Here is a 10,742-nt window from a genome sequence, read left to right as displayed (position 1 = left end):
ACCGGAATGGGACTATGTCTTATATAAGCAGAGAAATTGAGCAGTACATCCCTCTCCTTTCCCATTCTCGTTGAACCAAGTGCGGTATGGATCTGCTTTGGCTTGGGTATCCCTATGTAAAGCAGGATGTCTTGGACCCGACAATAGAATACAATCAGGAGACCTTAACCCCTAGGAACCCAAATTTCAAGTCGATCCTAGTGAGTTCGGCCGCAAATGTTCCTTTGCGAGGCGGGACTCCGGAAACCCTAAGCGACAAACCCTGAAACATTCCATAGGAGTACCGGCCGACGACGCTTATATTCGTTTCTCGACGAACCGCTAAAGCGTGCTTAGGTAGTTGAAGACGTGCTACACTTTAAGAGTCCAAAAGTGAAAAGTGAAAGGGAAATTTACAAAATCTGATTCACACAAAAGAAATAAAACCACTTTCTCGGTGGGAATTTTACAAGTACTAGTAATTGTCTAGTTGTATAGTATCAATCCATCACCAAATTAAAAATAGAACATTCCTCCCTAGTGTTTGGAATGTAATGCACTGATGTGCACATACACACTTATGCGCACACACATGGGCACAGGCACACACTGCATGCCACTATAGTGAATTGTGTACTTGTTGCAAGTAGCCAGCAGATCACAAAAGAAGTGCATGGAATAATTCTGGACTCTCAAACATTTTACCGACATCCATCCTGGCTATACTAGGCAGGCCAAAATCAAACTTCCTTTGCAAAATGAGGTAGACAAACAGAAATGATTTTGGTTGAACTACTTGTGTGCCAAAAGCATGTCTTAATTCCCAAAATTGACAGATTTCTACTTTCCATGCGGTTACTCTGGTCATCATACGTGTGCAGCAGTAATTTGGCAAGGGCTAGCCTTGGCCAGTTAAACAGCCTACAAGAGTTGAAATGAATTGAATCGGCCACCAATTCTACTGGAGCAGCTTGATAAAGCAGATATTTCATTGTCTTGGACTTTGGCCAGCAACCCATAGTGTTTTCTATTCAATCACTTTGCTATAAGCACACATTTCTGTTGGTTAGGGATGTTTCATGTTACACCACAAACCACCAATACTTAGACTGCATACCTGCACATTGACTTGGCTGGAGCCTGATTCATCTTGAAGGTCACTTGGAGTCAGTCTTAGCAAACTTGGATATAGCCAGGCTCCTAGGTCCATAAATGCCTGCTCACACTAGATTACCAGTAGTCCCCACAAGCTTGCATAAATATGTTCACTGTGCAGATATTCTGCATCTTCAACTAGTAAGGAATAAGTTTTTCCATGGTATCAATTCACCCAGAACATCCTGCCTTCCAAGCCTTACTACCACTCACATGACTTCAACCCTGTCTGCATCCTCTTGCATGGTAGTTGTATAAATATTAACCATACTTTTATCTACATGAACTGCATAGTTGAAAGCCAATTGTCCAAGCTTCACATTTTCCCACTTTCAACAGGACTCAGAAGATCCATCCAGACTGGGAAATCATTATGACATGGCAGTACCTTGTTCACCGCTAAGGCTTTGTGAAACTCCCATGCAACAGTAGTGCTGTACAGTGATCTGTTACCAAATTTGGTGCTCATTTTTACACCACACAATTGGCCCTCATCTAGAAGACCTGAGTGACTGCATGCACTGAGTGTGCAAACAAATGTACCTGGGTCTGGGGGCATGCCCTAACGTTGCATCTGTTGAAACAATCCAAAATGTTCCCACTCTGTGAGTGGTGAATTCCAAGTTACTGCATTCTGGCCAGGAGGCCCATTAAACATTCCTTATGCTTTGCCAAATGCACCACACTTGGCATACATATCCATCACAGCAGTCCCAAGCACAATCTCTCTCTGCAACAAACCCAATCTGAGGATTTCATCATGAATTTTTGTTCACCCTTAAGAAGTGCTCCTACACCAACACATGCTTTACACAAGACTGCATTGGGAGATTGACCCTCAAATTGCATCTTCTAGAAGGACTTTAGTGCTTCTTCTCCTTGTCCATACTGTACACATCAAGCGACAAGTGAATTCCAATAGACTACATCTCATAGAGAAGGCTCATCCAGAGCTTTTCCTATTGCACTACATTTGGCATACATACTCACCAGAGCTTTATGGAGCACATCTCTCTGCAACAACCCCTCTGGCAACTTCATCATAAATTTGTTTGGCCTTGTCCACTGCTCCCATGTCAGCACACGCTTTCAAGGCACAAGTAAAGGTAACTGCATTGGGAGAGTAACCCTCAAGTCGCATCTTTTCAAAAGATTTTAGTGCTTCCTCACCTTGCCCATGCTGTGCATATCCAGCAATAAGCACATTCCATGTGACTACATCCCGAAGAGGAAGTTCATCCAGCACTCCTTGAGCTTTTCCCATTGCACCACATTTGGCATACATATCCACCAAAGCATTCCCGACCGCAACCCCACTCTGCAACAACCCCAGTCTGGCAATCTCATCATGAATTTGTTCACCCTTGTCAACTGCTCCTATGCCAGCACAGGCTTTTAAAGTGCAGGTAAAGGTGACAACATCAGGAAAGACACCCTCACATTGCATCTTCTGGAAAGACTGTAGTGCTTCCTCACCTTGCCCATGCTGTGCATATCCAGCGATAAGTGCATTCCAAGAGACTACATCCCGAAGAGGAAGCTCATCCAGCACTCCTTGAGCTTTCCCCATTGCACCACATTTAGCATACATATCCACCAGAGCATTCCCAAGCATAACATCTCTCTGCAACAACCCCAGTCTGAGAATTTCTTCATGAATTTGCTTGCCCTTGACAAGTGCTCCTATGTCAGCACACGCTTTCAAGATGCAGGTAAATGTGACTGCATTGGGAGAGTGACCCTCAAATTGCATCTTATCAAAGGACTTTAGTGCTTCCTCACCTTGCCCATGCTGTGCATATCCAGCAATTAGTGCATTCCAAGAGACTACATCCCGAAGAGGAAGCTCATCCAGCACTTTTTGAGCTTTTACCATAGCACCACATTTGGCATACATATCCACCAGGGCATTTCCAAGCACAACATCTCTCTGCAACAACCCCAGTCTGGCAATTTCATCATGAATTTGTTCACCTTTGTCAACTGCTCCTATGCCAGCACACGCTTTCAAGGCACAGGTAAAGGTGATGGCATCAGGAAAGTGACCCTCACATCGCATCTGATTGAAACACCCAAGTGCTTCCTCACCTTGCCCTTGTTCTGTGTATCCAGTGATAAGCGAAGTCCAACAGACTACATCCCTGACAGGAAGTGCATCCGACACTCCAATTGCTTTTCCCATTGCACCACATTTGGCATACATATCCACCAAAGCATTCCCGAGCACAATATTTCTCGGCAACAACCCCTGTCTGGCGATTTCATCATGAATTTGTTCACCCTTGCTTACCGATCTGATGCCAGCACATGCTTTCAAGGCGCAGGCAAAGGTGAAGGCATCAGGCGAGTGGCCCTCAGATTGCATCGCATAGAAACTTTTCAGAGCTTTTTCACATTGCCCGTGCTGTGTGTATCCTGTGATAAGCGATGTCCAAGAGAAAACATTCCGACAGGGAAGCCCGTTGAGTACTTGCTGTGCCTCTGCAAGAGCTCCGCATTTGGCATACATATTGATCAGGCTGCTAGCGACATAGAGGTCCTTCTCAAGCAAGCCAAGTTTGCAGATGTCTGCATGTAGTTTTGCGCCCTCAGGCAGATCCTTCCGCTGTGCACAAGTCTTCAAGAGGGCCACAAGTCTCCTCTCGCACATGAGGCCGCCTACATTATCATTGACAGTGGGCCTCTTCTTCTTCTTCTTCTTCTTCTTCTTCTTCTGCTGCTGCTGCTGCTGGCATTTTCTTCTGGTTTTAACTTGAGTTGAATGCCGATGACCTGAAGGACCAGCTGGGTTGGGGGGGGCTATGTTCCAGTCCTGAGGATGCACCAGTCGTATTTGCCTCTCCCGTATGGGATGTCTTGGCACCTTAAACCTATCTCATTTTTAAGAAAATTGAGTCTAATGCTTTGTTTGTATGATGAACTATGCTCTAATGGTTAGACCTTTGTACAATGTCCTTACGATATTTCTATAGACTAAAGAGTGCTCTTGATTGGACCATCACCATCCATGTACACAATGCATCCATGGTGGAAATCCAAATAGTATCGTGTAACTTAGTAAGCATAATCCTAATTTTCTAGTGAGCTTTCCTAGTCGACAACTCAATTATGTAGAGATTAACTATTCAACAAACAACTAAAAGGGAGATTGGGGATGGTTTGTACCATCAAGAAGTTTCGATATTATCATTTAGCCAACCCTTTTACATCCTTTGTTGATCATCAAGCTCTGTTGTATTTAGTACACAAGCCTTGCACAATATGAAGACTAGTCCAATTGCTTTTAGTTTTACTAGAGTTCAATTTTTCAATGGTGGTGTAGAAGAGAAAGCGGAACTAAATATCAGTATAGTGACTAGTGGAAAGCCTACAATGGGAGTCGATTGTCACTTGATTGACACCCACTTGTCCCAATTCAAAAAGAAGAAGCTAAGTTGTTCCAATTTGAAGTTGCACTTTATTGCAAACGACATAGTTCAAATTCTAGAAAATGGATTGGTAGAGAAACCCATTGAAAAGACACAACTTTGAACATTACTACTTAAGATCAGACTCTATCAATTGCTTGAAGGATGTGTGTATCAATGAGCCCAATATGGGCTCTAAAGAATATCTGAGTACAAACATGAAGTCTAAAGTTACGAAAGCTGCACGAGGGAATAGCAAATCAATAGCAAGGCTTCACTTCAATGTGCATATAACAACATGAAAAGTGCTTCAAGCCTAACTATAATGGTCAACTCTATTCAAATATATAAGTCACTTTTTCAAGTGCTATGATGAGTGTCAAATAACAAAATTTCCAACCAAAAAAGCTAGATGGAGTTAACTCTTATCGTATCCCAACAACCCTTTGAGAAGTGGGGCATAAACTTCATTGGCCATATTAGTCCAATGACTTAGTACTTATAGGAACAATCCATTGTGTTGCTACTAATTATTTATGAAATGGTCCTAAGGAAAAAGCCACCAACAAACAATGATGCCATATCACATCAAAGTTCCTACAAGAGCTTTAATTTCACAATTTGACTACCTTATAAAACTAGTATAAGTGACCAAGGAACACACTAGAGTTAACGAAATAATTAAATATATATTGTCTACGTTCTTAATCATTCATGTAGAAGTCTTTGGCTTACCATCTCCATGTGAATGGTCAAGCAAAATCTTTAAACAAGACCCTCGTCGCCATACTAACAAAGACATCTTACTATTCTTAAGGGGCCTAAGACAATAAGTTCATTGGACCACTTTAATCTTATCAATTTGCTTATTAAACAATAACTTGGCAGACTCTATTTAGAATGACATGTGAAACTAATGTGATCTTACCCATAGAATCCCTAGTGCCAAGAATAAGAATCATAGTTCAAGAATGATGGGATTGAAATGAGTGGACTAAAATGCTAGTGAAACTAGGGAAGCTAACTGAAAGAGGATTTCTAGCCACACATGTAAGAATAGTGGAAAAAGCTAAAAGAAAATAGTAGTATAACAAGCATGCCCAGTAGTGAAATTGTGGTGCAATAGGTCTTGTACTCCTATGTAGAATTAAGGACATAAGCAAATGATGAATTGTATGGCTTGGGATCTTTTTGTGTGTATGTACTAATAGCACCTTAGGAAAAGTAGAGCTAGACACCTTGGGAGGTGAAGATATTAGATTTTTTAATGGAAGTAGTTTCGCGAAGTATCACCCTTCAAGTACTTCATTGCATGAGCTATCCATGGTTAGAAGGAAATTTGAATTAGGGTCATTCAAATCTTAAAAATTACTCCAAATAATAACCCCATCTATCGCATGCATACCTTATGGTTAGATTACCTACTAAGAAGAAGTGTATATTGGATGTGCTCAAAGATTGTGAAGCAAATTAGAACACTCTCACCTATGAAGCATGGGCTCAATCAAGACAACTAAAGCCAATTTCTACCATTGTTAAAATTAGCTCATGTGGGAGCAAACAATATTTTTTGCTTGAAAAGTGCAAAGTTCTAATAAAATTGAACAAAATCATGTCCATGGCATTTTTTATACCCCCTAACTATGATGATGTTGAAAAAGATATCTTATTTGGTAAACATTTCAAATCAATTGTAATCTCAATGATGTCGCAAAGAGACTATATATTGCTCTGCTAGAAGCAAGAATTATGATAGCCTTGAAGCGAAGCAATCCCATTAAGCAAAAAGGATTGCAAAAGAAGCCTCCAACTAATAACCAATATTATAAGGGGGGTGAAGATTCAGTAAGGAAACTAGATTAGCATTGAAGCCATACGCCACTGGTAAACTAGGTCAAAACTCCATTTAGTACCAAGAAAACTTAATCGTGACAACCAAGGAAGAGTAGTATATGCAACAAGCAACCCAAGAAGACTACTCAAGGAGGTAGATACTGCAAGACAAGGTATGTAAAGCAAATATGGGTTTCCAAACAACTCCTTAAAGCCCAAGGGTATTACAAAGGTAATAGAACTATATGGCTTCTCAAAGTCAAGATATTAAGTCCTCTTGCTTGTAAGTTGTGCCACAAGAACCTAAAAAAACAAATAGGGAAGTCACTTCATAGATGAAAAAATAAAAGGCCCTCCCAAGTGTCATGAATCATGTAGGACCATGATGTGCTCAATAAGCACACATAATACATGCAAGAATAAGCTCACTCAAGAATACAAAAAGAGAGATGGAAGCCAAAATGTCTTCTTATTTATTTTTTTAAAATTCTCCTTCCACACTTTATATAATATACAAAAGTATAGATAAGATACAATATAAAAGAAAGTGGTCTACTAAGTCAAATAGTGCATAATAAAGTATACTAATCTATTGTTGCTATGACTACACCAATTTGTAGGTGGATGTAGCTAATGAAATACAATAAGTGATGAGTCAATGGCCATGTGAGAGTCATAACGACCACTAATGTGCTACATGTAAACATGTGGACCCATCTAACCAGGCAACCTATCATTAATGTTTGCATGTATTGAGCTTACCATCTCAACACTCCCCCTCAAGCTCAACTGCATCTCTACAACTCCAAGTAAGCTTCTAAATCTTTGAAGATTATTTGCACCCTCTCCTACCTGTACCAACATACATCAAGTTAATCTCACCTACAAGTACCTCCTCTCTCACAAAATCGTAATGCACCTCAATGTGTTTTATTTTTGCAAAGAATACAAGGCTCTTAGCTAAGTGTATGCTAATCATTTTGTCATGATGAATGATAGCTAAACCATTTACCTACACATCCAAATCACCGAAATGAATTTTGTAGCCATACCACCTCACATATTGCCATAGCAGCAGCTCTATGCTTAGTCTTTATACTTGGTAAAACGATTATAGGTTGCTTTTTATTGCTTCAAGTAACCACTGCACTACCAAGAGAAAATATGAATCTACTAGTAGATCTTCTACTATATATATAGTCACCCCAATCCATATCTTTGTCTCCAAATACCCATACATTCTTATCTACCTTATAGAAAAGTCCATAATGCAAGGTGGACTTCGCATACCTCAATATATATCTAACTACATACAAATGAAGCTTCCTAGATACCTACACAAATTGGCTCACAAGCCTAACAATATAACTCAAGTCTGGACTTATGATAGCTATATAAATCAAACTCCCTACCATCCTCCTAAACATAACAGGGTCTTCTATCTCATCCCCAACATCAACACTCAACTTTACATTCTACTACAGTGGCACTAAAAGAGGCTTACAAGCCATCATACCATAATTGGATAATATGTTCAAGAAATAATATATTTGGAACAACCAAATACCATTAGTACATCTAATCATCTAAATGCTAAGAAGTACCTCCACTTACAAAAATCCTTCATCTTAACCTTTTGCTTCAAAAGTGCCTTGACATCAAGAATCCCACTGTCACTATCACCTATAATAATCAAGTCATCCACATAGATAAGTATTACAACCAAATCTGCAGCTCCCTTTCTCACATAAATTGAGTGATCATAGCATTAAAAACATAAAAGCCAATGTTGACAAGATACTCTTCGATCTTATCAAACATGCTCTAGGTGCTTGCTTTAGACCATAGAGTGCATTATTTGACTTGTATGCATACATCGCATTCTCAAAATCATCAAATACCTTATTGGTTTCTCCACATACACTTCTTCTTGTAAGTCACTATGTAAGATGGCATTCTTCGTATCCATCTATTTCAAAAAGCAACCTTTGGCTACTACCAAAGCAATCACACATTTAATCGTTGTTATCCTAGCAACTAGTCTGAATCTCATGCCATAGTCTATTGTTCCATATGAATGTGAATTTTGCAATGAGCTTGGTCTTATAATTGCTAATAGAATCATTTACAATATACTTTATTTTATAGACCCACTTACAACCAATAAAATTCTTACCATTATGCAATGGTATTAGATCACAAGTCTTATTGGCCTCTAATGCAACCAGCCATCTCATCCATTGCTACATCGCAATGTACATGACCAAGAGTGACCAAGAGCTTGCTCAAAACAAGTGGACTCAACATCCTCAACTACTTTCACCATGTAAGCATAATGTTGACCTATATAACGCTCAAAACCAAATCTCCTAACAATATATCTCACTCTGTTAAACCTAGATACCATTGGATCACTTAATCCTTATCTAGTCAAATGCTCACTACTAAGTTAAAATATTTGTATTGTGTATACTAGTTAGGGTCTATGAGCTAAATGAAGTCAATGTAGCCAATGAATAGCTTGTAAAGTCATGGCCTTTAATTAGACGAGTATGAACACATATACTAGAGATAGTTTGCTACAACCTCTCTTATTTCCGCTTGCTCGTGCTTCCACTTGAGCTTCTCCCTTCAAGACATTATACCCATCAGCAATGTTATGTCAGGGCAATGTAAGAATGATCATAAAAGAATATCCCATTTTTTGCAAGGTGTGCCCTTTTTCTACCTTTGTATATTTCTTCTCCAATGGAACCACGCAAAATATCAATAAAATCAACCATACACTCTATCAGGCTGTCATTTCTCAAGATTAGATGGATAGACATTGGTGTAAAGTAAATGAATATTATTATAATCAAACCTAATGACATCTATAAAAAGATAATTACTAAGGATTCAATACTTACGATTAGATTTGTGGAGTGGAAGGTTTGAGGTTCCATGCCTTAAATGTAGCTCTCCATGCATAAACACATGCTGTATTAGCACCTCTTTTACACCATTCTTACTTGGCCTAAAGCCTTTGATTCTATCCTTCCAAGAAAAGATGGGTGAGCTCTCACATCTTTGTCTTTTTCTATGTCTTGCTTATTGCATGATGATCCAATTACCTATGCTAATAGTTGGAATCCATTCTCCATTGAATTCGACACTGATATGGATGCAATCTGAGAGCTTGGGCACCTTGTTGAGGGTTGAAAATTTGAGAGAATTGGAATCCATTCTCCATTGTTTCCAAATGAAATTCGACACTAATATGGATGCAATGTGAGAGCTTGGGTACCTTATTGAGGGTCAAAATTTTGAGAGAGGGAAGGAAAATAACAAGACAAAGAAGGAGGAAGGAAGATGGGAGGGGAGAAAAGTTTGAAGCAATTGCCTTTTTTGTGATTTGAAATTAGATACAATTGTATAATTATGATTGTCATTAGTATAAGGTGAAATAAACCTTATGTCATTTTGCAAAAAGTGACATTACCACACGACCAGATGAGTTAAAATATAGGTATTTAGATTAAAAATTGTAATTATAAAGACTTATAACTATTTTAAAAGTTTAATTTTTGAATTTTTAAAAATAAAAATATCTTTAAAAAGGCTTTCCTCCCATTCATCCAGAGCACTCTCTCTACACCTGAAAAGGTTATTTCGAGACCTCAAAACTCCCCTAATGGATTTGAGATCAAGAGTGATTGTGGGGTTTAGCTATTTTTGCTATGAGTGATGCCTAGGGTCTCAAGGCCAATACCCCTTTGTTAGTTCTCCTTTGCTCAACTGATGGGTTGGAGAGTAGTTAATAGCATTCTAGTTATCTTCCTCTTGCATGTTAAGATGTAGCTTTTCACTTTGGAAAGAACTTTATTCAAGAGCAAGTGATGGGCCTTTATCTATTGAGTTGTTGCTTTGTTGTGCACTTTAATTATAAATTGAACATTCATACGGTTATACAAACTATTAGCCATACTTATATCTACTTTACATTGCTCAAAGCTAGTGCCAAATCAAATTCCTATGAGGTTGAGACCTAGCCTATTAGTGTACCATTTCTTGAGGAAGGGGTGGTTTGATTGTGCTTTCATTTTAATATAATCCTCTTCCTTCTCTATGGATTCATAGAAGTCTTTTTTTGTAAACTGGTGTTGTTCTCAACTAATAAGATTTAAATGTGATGTTCTTCTTGAATATTTCCAAGAGAGAGACACACACAAGATGTGGGAACTCTAACCATCACAATGTGTGACTAGCCTTCCCTTAGTCATTGAAAAAATAAAGAATGAAGTGATAGTTATGGATGCATACCACCTACAATGTACAAGTATGCATGTACTGTAAGTGTGGTGAATACACGGGTGGCATAGGCACTGG

At 39.0% G+C, this 10,742-nt stretch overlaps 1 protein-coding gene across 1 annotated transcript; it reads right to left on the bottom strand.

Annotated features, from left to right (window-relative positions):
* Positions 1 to 405: 405 nt before the first annotated feature.
* On the bottom strand, positions 406 to 4,024 carry LOC148024365 (pentatricopeptide repeat-containing protein At2g33680-like). Its single transcript, XM_087693990.1, has one exon. It carries the CDS (start codon positions 3,782 to 3,784, stop codon positions 2,132 to 2,134), a length of 1,653 nt encoding a protein of 550 aa, XP_087550116.1. The 5' UTR covers positions 3,785 to 4,024; the 3' UTR covers positions 406 to 2,131.
* Between the last annotated feature and the right edge of the window lie 6,718 nt (positions 4,025 to 10,742).

The sequence above is a fragment of the Lygodium microphyllum genome, chromosome 15 (genome assembly GCF_053477565.2).
Source record: "Lygodium microphyllum isolate KBCC chromosome 15, Lygodium_microphyllum_v1.1.10, whole genome shotgun sequence".
In the NCBI taxonomy this organism is placed as follows: domain Eukaryota; kingdom Viridiplantae; phylum Streptophyta; class Polypodiopsida; order Schizaeales; family Lygodiaceae; genus Lygodium; species Lygodium microphyllum.
This window is presented reverse-complemented; position numbering and strand designations above follow the sequence as displayed.

Bases quoted from the DNA above. Each gene is read 5' to 3' on its own strand.
- LOC148024365 (XM_087693990.1), bottom strand. From the start codon at position 3,784: ATGTGCGAGAGGAGACTTGTGGCCCTCTTGAAGACTTGTGCACAGCGG.